The sequence below is a fragment of the Crassostrea angulata genome, unplaced genomic scaffold (assembly GCF_025612915.1).
Source record: "Crassostrea angulata isolate pt1a10 unplaced genomic scaffold, ASM2561291v2 HiC_scaffold_223, whole genome shotgun sequence".
NCBI classification, from domain to species: Eukaryota; Metazoa; Mollusca; class Bivalvia; order Ostreida; family Ostreidae; genus Magallana; species Magallana angulata.
This window is the reverse complement of record NW_026441776.1, coordinates 15686-34812: the sequence shown is the minus strand read 5'-3', so window position 1 is coordinate 34812 and position 19127 is coordinate 15686. Positions and strand designations below refer to the sequence as shown.

General features: G+C 32.5%; 1 protein-coding gene across 1 annotated transcript; it reads left to right on the top strand.

The window, feature by feature from the left end:
• The first annotated feature begins 4579 nt into the window (after positions 1-4579).
• On the top strand, positions 4580-19084 carry LOC128169814 (uncharacterized). Its single transcript, XM_052835877.1, has 5 exons — positions 4580-4612; positions 5737-6048; positions 7409-7496; positions 18301-18525; positions 18870-19084. The coding sequence occupies exons 1-5, from the start codon at positions 4580-4582 to the stop codon at positions 19082-19084; spliced, it is 873 nt and encodes a 290-aa protein (XP_052691837.1).
• The last annotated feature ends 43 nt before the right edge of the window (positions 19085-19127 follow it).

The window sequence follows — 19127 nt, the reverse complement described above, 5'->3', positions numbered from 1 at the left end:
AATCAACAAGCAATGAAATTTGGAACAAACTATAAGATTGGTTGAGAATTATTTGATTTGGATGTGAATATACTAACCTTGGACAATTGGAATAAGGACTTCTATGGACTGCATGCTATCTCCATCGACGGCTTTTTTATGATCTTAATTTTTTCACTTGTTCATGAGAGTTCTCAAAATGAGTAAATCCTACCTAATGGGGATATAGGTCTGGTATTTTGAACATATATTCCAGAAAATTTGGGTCAATTTAATTAGACCACATCACTGACATCAGATCTGACTTCCACATCAAATGCATGGCAATGATGGATTTCTGTAATCGCTGTGGGTACGAAAAAGAATATAATCAGAACTATGCTCATCATGGGTTGACACTCTGGAAGAGTATATACTGCGGTTCTTTCCATCTACCACACCATCAGTACGGGGTAGGGGTGTTAAGTTGTATTGCATTCCTATATAAATGTTGCAAGTTGATAACTCATTAGCTTCCTTGGTTGAGTGCTGGATTGGTATGTCAGATTACCGAAACTTATGTAGAGGAAATATCTGTCTGTTTCATTTGATCAAAATTGTTTTAATTGTACATGATAGTCACATGTTTTCAAAAGGTTAAAATACAGCCCAAGTCGGTAATTAAGCTAAATTCCGATAGAACATTGTTCATTTCATATTCAACAATCTATTACAGACTTACTCTAAATACACAAAAACTTAAATCACATGCTTTCTCCACCCCATTTTGGTCTATCTTTTTCCAACGTCGGCTTTTCCCATGTTGTTGTGACGTTTTTGTTTGGTACTTTGATACAGAAGAGTCAACAAAGGGAAGTGACTTTAAGTTGGATTTTGTGGAAAAGCGATAATTTCAAATAGCTGTGTGTGAAAGCCAGTGAATATATAGTTGTGTGTGAAAGACAGTGAATATAACCAAGCCAATTTTGGTTGTATTTATTATACCAAGGTCTTATCTTATTAAACAAAAATGTTTATTCTAGCTTCCAATTGCCTGCCTAAACTTAACTTGATATTATCAAATGTGCCTGTTTTTCACTAATTCAGAAGCTAAATCTATGAAACACAAACCGATGGTATTGTTATCTGTACACTTCACTGAAACCAATTTATGTGTACAATTACATTGATTACTTGCTTATAAAAATAAACTTATGTCATAATCAAACCTTCATTCATTTAGGTAGCATACAATTTACCATAATATATATAATTTAATACATACCATATATTACATCCAAATCGTTTAAAGTTGGATATTTTCATTTTCTTCGAAAAGAGATCAGTACATTTTAAAAATTAGAATTAATCACTAAGACCCACCATAAACAAACGCTTTGTTTGTGTTGTTCCAAGTTGAAAAAAATTCTTTACAACTACAGTCATGTAAAGTATTAGTTACAAAATACGTTCATTGCATAATAATTTGGGAGATATGAAGGATAATTAGTATTTCAATTTACTTTAATGTGTATAGCTTGAGAACAATTGTATTTTACAAAGAAATCATCAAAAAACAAACTCTTAAGTATATCAAAAGCATTTGTCTCTTTTACTAAAGGTTTATACATCTAACATTGTATCTTGGCCAGGTATTAATTTTGTATTACGTCTGAAGTATGACGCAGCTGCGAACGAAGACCTAATCTGTCCGCAATTTCTCATATCAATACTGCTATATTCTTTTCATTTGACATTTATATATTTCTTATAGTTTGGTAAACACAATTTATGTCATTGTTGAGCATTTCAGAGTAGGTCTACAATCTCCACCTTTCTAGTACAACCCCCACCACCACTGGAAGTCAACACGTTCTTGGTTACGCGTACAGTAGTAGAAAAATAATGCTGATTCTAAAACAGTTTAAGCCCCTCCCCAAAATGCTATAAAATAATGCTATAAGGCTCATAGTTTTTAATTTATACACAAAAAGTGATCAGAAAAGTTCACTTGAGCTATCAGCTCGGATGAGCTAAAAAAAGTCTACGGTGATGTTTTTTCTAAACAGACAGTAAAGATACACGTTTATTAATTACAAGTACATAAAAAGGGGGTTTATTTCTGATCAAGACTCTGATTTAACCTTTTTTTCGATTTTTGCTTCTTCTGACTCTGTTAAGGAGTTCATCAGATGATGTGTTTCCGTCTGTCGTCCTGGACCATATTGGAACTATGGGTTTTGAATATATCAATGTAGTAGAGCTGTAATACTATTTAAAGTTATCTCTCTTGGTTCTGCGACGAAGTGCGCGGTTTTCATTGACAACAGGTGCAATTTTAGCTAAATAGTAATCCACTACATTTCCCTTGCATTTTGTCGTTTACTTAGATTTTTTGTTATTAGTTTGATTCATTAATTATCATATCATAAAACAAAAATCAGTCATTTTTACATCTGAATGATTAATTGTTGCTGTTCTTTATTGAGTATGAACTATCTCGTGATAATCCGGGAAAATTAAAGTGGAAAAAAAAAACCATAACGCATTTATAACTCATTTGCTTTTATAACAGCTTCATTGGAATTAGTGAAATTTGCCAGTGTTATCATCTAGTCATTTATAAGACCTTTAAAATTTAATACTAGGTAAATAAGAATAATTTTTTTTCATAAATTGTTTTTGAATGTTTTACACCGAAACAACATGCAAGAGACCGACTCAAACCACCCCGTAGCATGATTTCTACAAAACTGTCTTTTTGCAGCAAGAGTTAAAATGATATAGAGCCCCTTAAAAGAAATTGTTTTAGGTTCATTCGTTACCATGACAATAACGGTGTTTACATTTCGTGTAAATATGTCCACTTTAAATCAAAGGATTGCTGTTAAAGAATTTTGCTTGAACAATTTGTATGATTTATAAGTTATTCATTTCAAAATGCTCCATTCTTGTGCAGTGATTTCATGCATATCTTTTACAATTTTATGCTATGCTACGATAAGAGGTTTTAATGATATACTATGAAATTTCAATGCAATGCCATGAGATTTGTATGCCTTGCTATGAGAAACTGAAATGAAGGGCTTGATGATATTGTATGCTATTTTGGGCATTAAGATTTGCACAAAAACGCCTCTATACATTGAAGAGTTCCACACATTTGGAATTGAAATTTTAAAAAGCCAAAGTTTACATGTGTACCACTTATCTGCAATGTGAAAATTTATTCTTTCGAATAAAAACATTAGTAATTTAGTTAAACATTTATCCTTTCGAAAAAAAAAAAATTTATGTTGTATGCTATGCCATGGTATGATATGACGAATGAGATTGTATGCTATGAAGTGAGATTACAATGCTATGCTATGAGATTTCAATTAATGCTATGTTGTAAAAGATATGCTTGAACTGACTGTATATCCAATAAAATAAATCACCTTGAAGCAATGTAAGGGTTGTAATTAAGAGAGCCTTGGGCTGCATTTCACAAAAGGATTTAAGACAAAGTCTTAAATATTTACGGCATCGTAAATTGATCTTTAAAGACCAAAATTGACATAAAACTATTTGTTTACAAATATTTCAATTCCCATAATTATAATTTCCATCCATTAAAATAAGTCATTGATTAGTTGGTGAGTAATTACCATTCATTAATGTGGGCGTCTTTGTTTGTTTAACGCAGCTCTGAATTATAAATGAAACTAATAGGTTTGAATATTGATTTATAAACGTTATTACTTGTACATCAATCAAAACTTTGCAAAAGCTATGTTTTACCGTAAAGAAAAGTGATAATTCAGGTAATTGCACTGATACTATGATTTTTCGGAAAACCGATATGTTTTTGATGGATGGGGGTTAAAATAATCTACTCATAAAATACTATTTCATGTAATTCAATAAAATCAATAAAGATGCAAATGACTTTGCTAAAGAAAAAAAAACCGAATTTAAATTTTAAAAAAGTTATGCATACTGAAATATCACGATCAAAAATTAAAGCATGTTCACAGAAATATTTTCGACGGAAATATTACCATTTCCCGAATCTGCGGTGTATACTCTCTCTCTCCTCTCTCTCTTTCACTCTCATTGAATAGCCTTATTGGCTTGACTAAAAGAATAGTAGAAATGAACTCGAAGTAATAGAAATATTCTGTTAAGTGACTGTTTCAAAATGATTTGTTCAGGAAGATATTTAGAGTTTAGAGTATAACCTTAATGAAAGACATAATAGTTTTTATACCAAAGATAAGTTTATGGTTTGTAATTATTATATGAATTTTAGAACATGTTATATTCGCGCGTATTATAGAATTGCTGTGTTTATAAATAAATAAATATATATATATATATATATATATATATATATATATATATATATATATATATATATATATATATATATATTATTGATCAACATACGGTATAAATACACACTTTTGTAAATACTTATTTGAAGTTCACGTACGTAATTTGTTCGATAACCAAACTAAAATAGCTGTTATACCAATGTACAGCTGTGGCTACTTTTCTATGGCCTGCACTATACCTGGTTTGTTGAAGGATATTGTTCTCTGAATTCCTCGTTATTTAAGGGGTGGGGTGGGGTGGGATGTCGGAGGAGGGGGAGTGGGGTGGGGTGGGGGCAAGACACATCTTTCATAAGAGTGGTTCACTTATATTTATATCTGTCGATCTGTTAATGATTTCGCATGTTCTTTCGGGCCATATCTCACTAGCTATTATCATTTGTCAATTATGCAAGGTGTAAAATGAATTTTTGAAACACTTTTTACCAGTTTATATAAATGTTTTTAAGAAAAAAAGGCATTTTTTTAGAGTGTAAAAAGGGATACATGCGCGAATCAAGAGTGTTTTCGGGGGAAGTGGGGGGGGGGGGGGTGTTATCACTGTATAAAATGAAGTGTGTTGTAATTGTAACACCACATATCCACTCCTTTAGGTGTTAGAATACTGCTCTCATTAAAGGTACACAGGGTAATGGAAAATGTGATGTGAAGAAGTCGTCTTCAAATCCAACAACTGGTTTAATAATGTCTAGTATTTGTTGTTAATGTGCTAAGGTGCTTATTTCTTTTCACCATCGCATGGGCGTTAATGTTTGATGTTACAGATGTGTCTTTCCTTCTGTTTTCTGAACTCCTATCTATGTAAATGTATATAAAAATTGGCATATGCAACGGAAAATGAAAACAAATTTACTTTTAAATTGTGGTATGTTGCATACATAAACGTTGTCTAGAGTGGAGCCTGCAATGGTTTGGGAATTTATGACCAGCTGGAAATCAAGTGAATACAATTATATATATAACACCAGTGCTGTTGTTCAAGTCACAAAAGACAACCATCTTTAGAATGTGGTTTTTTTTTGCAAATATTAAGCAGGTACTTTGGTACATGTAAGAATTTAAATTAAACAAAAAGGGGATTAAAATATAATGAAAAATATCCCCATAGAAAAAACAGAGGACTAAAAATAAAGTATCCCATCCAGTTGATAACGTTGATCATTCTTAAAGAAAATTTCCGGTCGTGTGCTTCCTGATCTGATATTCCGAACCGTTTAACGACAGTTACAATGTATTTTAGAAAACTTCCTAATATGTATATAATGAATTGTATAAGAAGCCATGAAGAAACTAATCAATATCAGTTACCAGTTGTAAGATAATACGCTGTTGGTATTTACTAAATGCTGTAATTTGTCAGCAAAAAAAACAGTATTATTGAACTGTTTTCATTCTTTAGAACAAGCACAGAATGGTTAGCTCTCTGATTCGTAAATTTTTGAAAGAAGTGGCATTTACAACAGTACTGCTTTGTTTGGTATCATTATACGAAAGAGCGACAGCTGCCGTTGTTCATGATGAGAGGTACCGTGGTTCTTTTGTACGGGTGGTGGGAATCATTGGACAACAGCAGTGTGTCCGGGAATGTAGACACAGACCCAAGCTGTGTCGGGGAGTCAACTACCAGAAACAGGAACTACTGTGTGATCTCGTGTCGGCCATCAACGAAACGGAATTAAAATCGAACTATGTTAGAATTGAACTCGATCAGGTACATGCAATTCATTCTTTACATTTCTCTCTCTCTCTTTTTCTCTCTCCCTCTTCTATTCAAAATGTCTTTTACACGTTAAACGAAACTGAGTTTTACACATTATTTGCTCAATTAACCTGCAAAAGGTGGTTTTTATCCCTTATGTATCTGTCTCAGATTTAGTTTAGGAAATAGGAATTACTGTGATTATACAATTTTTTTTTTTATGTCATTACCACAAAGTAGGTTTATAGGCATCGACTAGATTCATATATATATATATATATATATATATATATATATATATATATATATATATATATATATATATATATATATTTGTTCTCCCTCAGACTGAAATGTCACACTTTCATTGGTTTAAACATAGCACGTGATCGCCTCATATATCTCTATATTTGTTCGATGAGAAATAATATTAGGCAATATGACCGTCATACGCCGACGCCTCGCTTACTCATTTCGACATTTCATAGTATTTAATACTAAAAGCGCATGCCGTACGTTCTTAAAGTATTTGGAGTAGTTGCCCTTTGAAATTCTTTAAAATTATAGTAGTTCCCCTTAGAATATTGACGTCACATTGTTTTGTCTGGAGCAGAACAAAATGGCAGCGTCGAAATTTGCTCAAGTCTCTGCAGAGGAAAGGGAGAAAACATTTAAAATTGAATAGCAACAAAACATTGTAAGTAAACATGGGTGAACCAAAGATTTTCAAAGAGTATATGAAAGGTGAGATTGAAAATTTTGAAGAGTTTAAATGAGTAAATTGGACGAGATGTTAGGCATCTTGTACATGGCTTTGCGTATAGATCATCGTTATTTGTTATAATAAATATGTCGTTTGATAGTCCTCGGGAAAACAAAATACTTATTATTTTAGTTACTGACTCACTACGGAAATATATTGGGTTGATCAATCTCATAGAAGGCTCGGCTTTGCCTCGCTATCTATGAGATTGATCAACCCAATATATTTCCGTAGTGAGTCAGCAACTAACCTAATAAGTAATAATAGATAGATAGATAGATAGATAGATAGATATCATAGTATAAAGTTTAAAGTATAATCACGAGAAGATATATCACCGAAGTCTCCATTTGAATACTTCTTTTTTACCCTATAAAAATCCCCTACCTAAAACTGGCACCCTTCTCACTTCAAATCCTGGATCCGCCCCTGCTTTAAACAAATAGCAAACAATGCCATGTATATGATGTGCACCTGAGGTAAGCACAGTAGAGCAAGTATTCGAGAGCGCTCGCATATATTTACGATAGATTTAGTGTGCCTGCTTATCTGAACAAGGTCCCTCTCTTATCTTTTCCCCAAAAATCATGCACCCTGATTCTCTTGTAGACTGGCCATATTCCAGATGAATGTCTGTCATGCTCTACTGACGATCTGTGTGTGACGCTCTCCAGTAAAAAAGTCCATTGTATTCGAGGTAGGCTAACTAGTTGTCCTTCAATATATTATACTTATAACACAATTATATAGCTGTTTTAATATATTTATGTTAAATACAATGATAAGAGATTTTAGTCAGAGTACTTACTAGCTATTATTTGATACAGAAGCTATTTTTTTTAGCCAGGGAATGTGTGTCTTTGGAACTCTGTAACTAGAATTTCATCTGTTCAATTCAGCATAAATACCTTTAAGGTTTCTCCACCCTTGATGTTTTTTGGTTTAATTTAATCTTTGTAATTGTTGTTTAAAATTGAAGAGTTATATGTAAACAGTCCAATTGAACTATAATATGGATATGTTGCAAATATATTTTCATGTTGTGGGAGCTAATACAGGTACACCATTAGAGCAATTAAAGTAAAACACGGTTATAACGAAGTGCCAGGGACGGGTGATTTTACTTCGTTATAAGCGAAATTCGTTATATCCATCAAGTTTACATCATTTTTTATAGTCATGGGGAAGGAAAATCACTTCGCTGTAGGCGTCAATTCATTGTAAGCGTATTCGCTATAACCGTGTTTTACTGTATTGCGACAACTGCTCCCCAACTTAACTGATTTTTTATCTGATTTCCATACACATGTATTAAAGCGAATCCTACTGAAGTTAATCACAATCCTCTTTCGTGTTTATATTATCAATTTAAGGCCTTTAAAACTTGCAAGTATGTATATTATGGCATTTGCAGTGCATTTTAAACCTATCTTTCAACCTTGAAAAATACATGTCGGCATCTCAAAATCTCTATAGGCCCAAACCCACTCAAAATTGCAACATTTGTAAATTATTATATATCCGATCAAATTATGCAAAGAAAAACATACCAAGCGGGGTAAAAAATGTTAATGTATGGTGTCTGTACATGACTGCTTCATACGGTTTTGTCAGTTTTTCATTGAATTCCGCGAATCCATTTAAAACAACTATTTAAATCAATAAATATACACAGGGCGAAAAACAATCTTTAAGCAAGTCCTTAAAGGTGGCGTAAAGGTGGCTTAAAGGAGATACAATCTTTAAGCCACCTTTAAGTCACCTTTAAGCTGAGCTTATAGATCCTTAATGTCCAAACTTCTTTAAGTCACCTTTAAGCCATCTTTAAGCTACCTTTAAGTCAGGTTTGATCAAACTGAACAATAAAAACATGTATTAAATGCAAAAGCTCTTTTATAGGGAGGGGAGGGGGTGATCCGAGTGATGATATAATTTCCAAGGAAGGGGAGGGGATGTTCCAGGCGGTTTTATTTTTCGTGCCATAAAACACATATCGCTATCATCAACACCGCTCCGATGGACACAGATTGCCGTTATAAAATTCTTTATAATTTTTTTTTTCAAAATTATTCAAAATTATTGTAGGGGTGAGCGCAGTCTCTGTATCTAAAGGACTAAGTGCGGTTTTATGCAATGTTTGCCTCCCAAAATCAAAGTCTTAGAAAGAGCGTTAAAATAAGGTGAAAGATAGTAAAAAATCATATTGGAAATAAAGGTGTAAAATGTTATCACCACAGTGACGTCATAATGTAGAAATGACGGCATGAATATTGCATTATTTTGATAAATTGATGTTTTGTAGCAAGATATGGGTGTTTTCCGATGGTTTTTCGACTGGGAAACATCGAGCGCAGGCTTGCTCAAGTACCATTTTTTAGTATAATATGTATAACTATCTGAAGAAAACATATGTTAAAATCGCACTTGAGCAGACCTGCGCTCTATACTTCCGAATGCAAAATATAGAGCAAAAATGAGAATATCTTCGTTTGTTTGCAAATGTGCGGGAATTAGGTCATTTAAGTGACGTCATAGATAAACAGCGAGTGAGCAATGATGACTAAAATCAAGATTAAAGTTATAGGCATCCTCTTTACAATGATTTGTGAAGATTTCATTTTTATACGATACTATTTAAAAATTGGTTGAAATCGGGGGCAGATATTTGACCATACCACACATAGTCCTTTGTGTATGAAATTATATTTAATTATGTTTCCTATTATAAATTAATCGGTGAAATCTCTCTCTCTCTCTCTCTCTCTCTCTCTCTCTCTCTCTCTCTCTCTCTCTCTCTCTCTTAGTTCATCCGGTTATTCAAAATAAAGATAATGAACCAAAACTGCATGATTTTTTTTCAATTTTAATTATTTCTAGGTCTAATTCTAGATCTGCTAGATACATGTTAAAGATGAAAATACTCTCAACTGCCTTTGTTATATCGGGCAGGATATTACTGCTTTTTTGTCTAGACATAGTTTTGTTCGTTTGTGTATATCTAATTAGAGTCTATTATTTGTCCAACTTAAGAAATCCCCCGGAACTAACACAGAATATACAAGATATACACAACAGTTGTGTCTTGTGCCCAGGTGGATGTTTGTGTATATCTAATTAGAGTCTATTGTTTGTCCAACTTAAGAAAACCCCTGGAACTAACACAGAATATACAAGATATACACAACAGGTGTGTCGTGTGCCCAGGTGCAAGTCAGTGTTTCTAAAGGCGTTGAATCTTAGTATGTACGTGTATACGATAATTCTAGTGAATAAAAGTTTATTTACATTTGTAATTCATTTTCAAAGAATTATTTCCAAACTCTGTGTTTTAAAAATGTTACGTCTACAAATTAAAAATACATGTATGTAAGAGTAAAATCTAGAGGCTAATTAATTCCTGTGATCATAAATAGGGGTTAATTGTTTAAATATATGTATAAGAGTAAATATGTCACATACCCGGCCTGGTACATCATCCAATTGTATGTACAAGTATATGTATACATCATTTGCAATTGCCTCATGCAGTAAATACGTCACCCGTTATTGGTAATATTGTTGATAGAATTGATAGATAAGTCTAAAAACATGTATACAAGTAAATGTTTAAACATACTGGAACGGCGCCATGATCATGAAAACCGGGAAAATTGCGTAGAACTAATACCCTAATAGTTTCAATGCATTTAATAAAAGAAATGATTTCATCTTCTTCCTTGCATTTCATTTAGCTATGAATTAGATGAACGTTTATCTACTCGGTTTAAATTTATTTACTAAATAAGCCTAACGGTTTCCATTATGGTAAATCTTCTTTTTTTTCACTGAAAACCACGTTCCGTATTTCATTCTAAATATATGCATGCATGTAATTTATCAATTAGATATGATTGATTGTTACAATTTGAATGGAATTGATGAATTATCAATTAGATATGATTGATTGTTACAATTTGAATGGAAGTCAAAATCTTTTCAAATTAAAAAATACACATTGAATACATTGATTCAATATCCACTGATATATAGAATATAAAAACCTCCCTATATATGCAAGTAGCCGTGGCGCAGGGGAAGCGAGGTGATGCTGGTAAACGAGTCCCGGGTTCAATCCTCGTCTTTGGCGATTTGATTATTTATTTTTTTTCATTTCATTTTCTAGAACAAAAACCGTTTTTAATACCTTTTCTATCATTATCATATAGTTAATATATTTTGTTGGTAAATTTAGCACAATATTGAATTAAAATATTTTTTAATGGCTTAAAGGTGGCTTAAAGGTACCTTAAAGGTAGCTTAAAGAAGTTTGGACATTAAGGACCTATAAGTTGTCCTTAAAGGTGGCTTAAATGCCTTAAAGATAGTCTTTAAGCTGCCTTTAAGCAATCTTTACGCTTTCTTTAAGCCATCTTTGAGCAACACATATAGCTTAAAGGTGGCTTAAAGATCGTCTTTAAGCTACCTTTAAGCATCTTTAAGCTATCTTTAAGGAGAACTTAAAGATGGTCATTCATCCTGTGATAATTGTCACATTAAATAACCTAAAATGTGCTGAAAAATATGTCTGAAATGATTAAATATTGCCAAAACCAATATTCACATTTTACTAATGATAAAGCTGATAACGTTTAATTAGTCCGGAATGCTCCCGATGACGTCATGCGACAATCGAAAGACCTTAATTCACTCCTTATACCGCCAAACACCAATTTTTGAGAAAAATACATAGTCAGCATGAGTAAAGTTTTCTACATACATGTAGTGGTTTCTCTGAGTTTTCAATCTTTTCATACGTTGCCAGTTTTTAATGATATTTCGGCTTTATAGACCTCCCGCAACTTATTCCCTGCAAAGAGTTGACCTTCGGTACATTTAACATGTGCATGTTGCACCATCACATGTCAGAAAATACCGGTATATAGTTTACTATACCACTTCTCGTGTTATTTCACCTTCAGTCTTTAACTTCCAATTTCACTGTGTAGCCATAGCTGCAAGTTTCGCAATTAACCTCCGATTCTCATGTTCTTAACATTAGGGGCCTACATATTGCATATCAATTTGAACAAGAGACATCCTTCTCACTAAGGTTAATTACATGTATTAAAAACCATTTCAGGATTTTTTGAATCACTCATAACCTTCCAGAACAGCAACTCTCAAATTTTCAAAAATATTTGCTTTTTTTAACTAACACTAATATTCTTTGAAAAGAAATTTTGTCTTCGAATTAAAAAGCTTTTCCAATTTTGAGAAAAAGCAGATTAATAATGGCCAGTTCCATTGAGGTTTATGAAAAAATATGGTCATTTACATGTAAGTGAACCCATCATTTTCACATACCTCTATTTAACACAGATTCAAAGGTTTTCCATTAGAATAACATATTTACCTAATATTTTTGCAGTCAGTTGATGATTAATAAGAAACCTTCTCCGATACCATATACATCAAAATAATTTTATCATAATTAAAGCATCACATCACTTAAATATACCCTTACATGCATACATGTGTATCCTCCCCGTGTCTTCTTTTATTTCTATAACAAAGCATTCGTTTGAAATCTTTTACATAATATATGTATCATAAAACTTGTGGTAATTTTCTTGAGTCATTTTTCACACATGTTATAAAACTAACTTTAAAAATCTTCTCTACTCTTACTCTCATGTGGCTGTAAGAATCGAAGGCTGGAACGGCCTCAAAGGCGTCGAGCTGACACTTACTTTTAAATAGATATCATTACTTTGAATTTCTGTAGTAATAGTCGTATATCAAATAATGTAAATGAATTATGTTTTGTGCTGCTTTGAATAAAAACTCAGTATATTTTCTTATATCCTAGGAAGTGATGCATTCATTATACAATGACCCATCTTGGTTACAAAAATTGAAGAAACTTCAAATTATTTTAATTTCTTTCTGCTTTGAACAGTCTTTGAGCAAGGTTAATTATTTGAATTCGAAGATATAACACATTAGCAGTGTGTCCTTAATTATAATAATAAAACACAATTTAATTTAATCAAATTCCCGTTTGAACAAGATAACCTATAATATTGCTGTTTACAAAGAAATCCACACCACGTACTATCGATAATGATCGACCAAGTCATGTTTACTGAAATAAAACCACTAGATACCTTTATCGCTTTCATTTTTTTGTTGGAAACCGTGACCGATAATAAAAAAGGACATATTAAATGTTATTCCATCGGGCACAGTATCCAATTTAAATGTAAGCGATAAACTAAAATGATATTTAGTGAATTTTACACCTTATGGTATTCAACGGCCATTTCTTTATTAAGTATATACTTATGCGATAAGTTGTCAAGAACCAGGGAGGCAAAATGTTTTTTTTTGTACAGAATTGAGTTAAATAAATGGAACAAAAATATTGAAATACTTTTAATACTTTAAAGAACTCATTTCTTTGCGCATTTAGAAGGCGGTAAAGAGGAAAACTCTGGACTATTACCAATCTAGACGATCGCGAGTAGACTGCCGGGTATTAGCTCCATGCCTTAAAAAACTGAATTCATAAATATGTAGACAAGGAAGCCCCTTTATAAAAGTTAAATATTTCATGTCCCTCCGGATATGAGTGTTGACTGTAATGTTGGGTCAAAATGGTCACCGAGTTTGAATGCATATAATGTTTAAAAATCATCTTCTCTGTTTCCAAGAATCTGTAAAAACTTTATTCATAACTAGTAGACTAATTGTTCTCGAACAATTAGAGGTCTTTCCACCTCATTATTTTTTAATGCTTTGTTTCAATATAATCAATAAAACATTGTTTCTGCGTTAGTTGTTTCTTAAATCAAAAACTAAAATATGAAATTAATTTTTTTTTTACCTTAACCTTGAGATCATAATGACTGGTAACGGTCAAAATTTCAATTTAATGTGGTCTGATTGCCCTATTATGTAAGGTTGAAAAATTTGCAGTGTTTTTAGCGAAACTAGGAAATTTGCGGGGGCGATAACTGCTAGAAGGGGGCTTTGGGCCTTTTCTATACATTTGTACGAATAGATTGAAGGGGCTCCTAAATTTACTGATTTCATAAAATAAAGTTTCAAGTCTCTACCTCTAACGGTTTATGAGAAGTAGCGGTAACAAGCATGTTGTACAATAGGGGCAGTAACTCTATAATTTTTTCAAGAAAGGACTGAAGGGTTATATTTTGAAATATCCAAAAATGTCCTACTACATCCATGAAACGATTTTCTGTATCACCCTAAACAAAAGAGATTTAATCTCAAAACATATTACATGTACCTATCGACCTTTGACCTTTATGTCATTTTAATTGGACAAGAATTGATCACACTTTTTTGTAAGCGCTCTCATGCCTACAAATTTTGACGGATTTTCATTAAATTTATACCAAATGTTTATACCACTATTACCTTGGTCAAGTTCGAAGATCAGCATTGGTCGATATTTTTTGTTGGAGTTATGGGACTTTGTGACCTTGTAAGCGCTCTCAGTCCTACAAATTTTGACGGATTTTCATTAAATTTATACCAAGTATTTATACCACTAATACTTTGGTCAAGTTTTTTTAGATTGTAGTAATTTGGATATATTTGCGACAGGAAAAATAGAAAAAATGGGTGGTGGGGGTAAAAAAAATGTTCCTCCCAACCTCCCCACACATTTAATTCTGGAACAGCCCTGAATGTTTGAAAATATTCCAATATACAGTATAATAGTATACTGCTTGACTGGCGGGACACCTAGGAATTCTATTCTTGTTCAATCAAATAGTACATGTTGATTTAAGAAAAAAACATTTAATAAATGAAATTTACACATGTAACGTCAATATCTTTCCATTTCGAACGCGTAATATTGCACACAAGTTGATGCTGAAATATCATTTAAATGCTGCTTTTGCATCAGCTTTGAAACTTAAACACCACATTCTCCATTCTAGTGTGTGATGAAAATATATAAGCTCTAATTGGGATATCACTTTTATTTTTATAAATCATCGTTGGAAACCAACGGCCCGCCTCGCTGATTTATAACGTATTCTGAGTAAAATTGTACAACTTTAGTTTACATTAGCAATACATGTATGATTTATGAAAGTGAAAAACAAAAACTACACTGCATACTCGTTGTTGATAGGAGGGGTTAAAGGCTGAGACATACCGAATCGATGCAAAGCAGTATTTTTTAAATCAAACAGTTATCTGCGCAGTAATTACTGTGAAATAATAGAGGTCAAATATTTCAAAAGATTTTTTTTAAATCATAAGTTCACCTCACGGGAGACGATTCTACACCACTTATCAAATAAGTCAGAATAAGAAGGAACAATTTCAATTATAGTGCTACGACCAATATACAAAATAAATTCTCGCATAATTTTATTACTATAGAATTTGCGATCAAATTTTGAAATTATTTAACGAATTAAAACGCACGTAAGTTACGGATTCAAAAAGTTTAAGAATTTTTTTCACATCGTAAAAATCAACTCTGATACATGTATATCGCATTCAATTTCATGGAAAAATCTGATTCTTAGTGACATTTTCATGTAAATTGCCATTAATGACACAAAATAAAATTATATCCGCCTGCACGAAAGAAAAAAACTTGTGTATCATTTGAGCACAACATATTTTATTTTCTTGTGCAATTTAACAACCCAAATCCACGTGTTTTGTGTACTTTTTGAGCTATTTTACGTAAAATAAAAAAAATCAATCATAAAATGCCTGAAAACTCATCACATTTTCATGGATTTCTAGCATTTTTAAATGGTTACTAATATTCATCTCAAATCAGTAACGTACATGATTCAAAATTCCTTAATTTAAACAGGTTTGTAAATGCAGTCATTATACTACTATACTTTTGATATCAAGTCGATAAAATTGCCGTTTTATAAATAAACAATTCATGTTTATCGACAAATATAATTAAAACACTAAATGTGCGACACTTACAATTAATAACATGCACGGACGTACAATTTATCTTCATAGATGGTGGTTTCTCATCTTTTCTATTTATACAAGAAACAAATTTTGATGATACTTAAGTCAATGTTTATGAGAGAGAGAGAGAGAGAGAGAGAGAGAGAGAGAGAGAGAGAGAGAGAGAGAGAGAGAGAGAAATACAGCGGTACGCATGAACTTACAAAGCTATTGAAAAGAATTGTAGATTCAGTACTTTTTTTTTGGGGGGGGGGGGGGGGTGTTGTAGTTGTATTTTGTTGGTCTGTCGTATTTGATACACTTAATCAGGTGTGTACGAGTATATTTAAACAATAAACATAAACAATAGGTAGCGATAAATACCGAAGAAATTAACTTAACCTGCGTTTTGTAATGTGGCTATCTCTATAGCTCGCATGTATCACCGAAGAAAGCATTTTATTGTTTATATTTACATCTTTCTTTTAAAAAATTGATGAATTGAATTGATCGTAATAAGTAAGCAAAATCGCTAAATTATTGTTAATGTACACCAGTACGTTAGATGAAAGCTGTAGCCAAAGCGTCTTAAATGGAAAATTGGAAATCCGTGATATTTCTTATAGGTTGCTGAAGATTTCGACCGGTCGATAAACTGCGTGGTTAGAACTGGACCGAGGAGATTTCAATCCTTTCAGTTTCTATACATCTCAGCTGTGAGTTACAATCAATTTTCTCCAGAAATAGAGGGAATCATACTAAGTAGATGTTAATTTAAATCTATAAAAATAAGATGCCATTTTAGTTAAAATCTTTTCTCCACATTTTTGTAGTTGGAACTTTTCAGTGAGACTGTCAAAGCCGTTTTTTCACCGGTAATTTCATAAGAATTAAGTATTGATAACGTATAAAAAAGAAGAGAAATCGGGAAAAAATTTAATTCAACACCATATGATTTCCGAGTTTCAAAAACGGCTATTGATTTTAAACTTGTTTCAAAAAGATACTTAAAGAGTAATATCAGTAAATATGCGATAAAATTTCGGAGCAAAAGGTTGATCAAAAAGAATAAATATTTTTCTTTTTGAAAAGAAAACTTGTGTATGCCCCAATATTGTGGAAACACAGGCATCGACTTTAACAACCTTTATCTTTGTTTGTTACATGTTTGCCAATTTTCCTCTCTGCAGTTAAATAACTTTGATGCATTTAAAGGCCGGGGAGAAGTTGATATTTGTTTTCTTTGAGTATCCTTTATCTATCTATTTATCTTATTTTCGGGGGGTTGGGAGGTTGTATTTGTCGGAAGTGTATCTGGATTAGCTGGAGAACTTAAACTATATCTGGATATTCAAAATGTTTTTCTCTCCTTTGTTAAAATTGTAAGAAATCTAGAATTGAAAATTATTAATTAATTCTACTTCAAACAATTAAAGACGATCTTAAAGGAAGGATAGAAGAAAAAAAATTAATGCAAAACAAAATTTGACGTTCGTGACGTTTTCGACCAGCTACGTCAAATTGGTGTTAACATGTCTTACTAAAATTGCATAAAATGCTTAAAACACACAAGATCTTGGATATCTGTGTATATTTGTATTCAGAAAGAGTTGACTAATCGGAATTGACAAAAAAGTAAGTTTGTGAAATTTTGACCTTAAGGACCCTTTTCTCGTGGCGGCAGTCATCTGTTTGTACCATGCGACTACCATATCACATGACCACTATGAACATAAAATATTGTACTGTTATATATAGATATATTAGAAAAATATTGCATTTGAGTAACTGTGATTGATTTCAAAAAGAATATACCAGTTGAACTAAAGTATACATGTTTTCATCACAAAAATTTGCCTATATTTTTAGTGGCCGCCTTAACTGTACTGCGAAAGGAGAAATAAAAACTCATTAGTTAAAATATTTTAAAATGACCTTCCTTGACCTTTATGTCATTTTCTTCAGCCGGGGTAGACACTCGAATCTCTAGGAGTCCGTCTTTATGATTGATAGTAAAAAAAGTTAGAAGTGGTTATATGCAAATCTAAATGCTGTCAGGGGCAATAACTACTAGAAGGGGATTTCAGATCCTTTCGATATGATAGATTGAAGAACCCTCCAAGTGTACTGAAGACATTGGACTTCAAAGTCTCTATCACTTATGGTTTCAGAGGAGTAGCGATAACAAGCTTTAAGTACAGAAGGGCAATAACTTTGCAAGTTCTGGGAGTATTCAAGCAAAGGGTAATTTGATACCATAACTTTTAATAGTCAAAAAGATAAAGACAAAAAATGTTTCAATGTTTCTAGAAATAAAAAAGCTGTCCTAGAAAAAAGATAAAAAAGAAACTTATAAGAAATACAAAAGGTCTTTCACTTGAAAGATGGAAAGACCTAATTACTAAATTAAAAATTATGTAAACAAGGAAGTCCTCTACCAAAATAGTATATTTCATGTCCACCAAAGTATGGGCTTTGACTTTGGGGTTGGGGGTGGATGTACATAATATTTAAAAATCATATGCTCTACTCCTACACATCTGTAATATCGTTGACAGTTCTGCTAGGTCTTGCATTGGGCAAACATACGGAACAGTCGTCAACATATCAGTCCTATATGGCTGAATATGCAGTAGACGGCAACAGAGGTACAGACATTTTCCATGACAAGTGTACACACACAAGGGGTGGCGACAAAAATCCCTGGTGGAGGGTGGATCTACTGACTGTGTATACCATCACATCTGTCAGAATACTCAACAGAGGAAAAGATCAATACGGAGGTAAGTGTAAAAAGTAACAGCATAGCAAAATAGATATATAATGTATGGATACAATGTGGTTTTATTAGTTTTGCAGTAATGGTCTATCATTTCGACAAAATCATTGAATCTTTAGCGTAAAAGTAAAGTTATCATTTTGTTTCTTGTTTTCTTTGCAGGAAGAATTTTATTACTTATCAATTTTAATTTGTTTAAAATGTATTCGATGTGAAGTCATTCATATTCCAATATAACATGGATAAGAGTAATATAAGGAGAAAATGAATTATTAAAATTTGAAAAATGCATTTCTTGAAGTGTTATTTTTGTTATTTTATTTTTATGATGTTTTTTCACTATTCTAGATGTTTCAAACCGACTTCGGAATGTTACCGTCACCGTAGGGCTGATTGAATCAGACGTCAATACTCCCTGTGGTGTCTTTGCTGGCCCCGGTACTGCGTCACAGCTAGTCGTCATCGACTGTCCAACGTTACCTCAGGGGAGATTCGTAAAGATCTCAAAGACAACTGAGGCCCTCACACTATGTGAAGTCGACGTGTTTGGTTCATCCGTATAAATATCATAACTATGTTTCAAGGTATCACACCTGTAATTGTTTT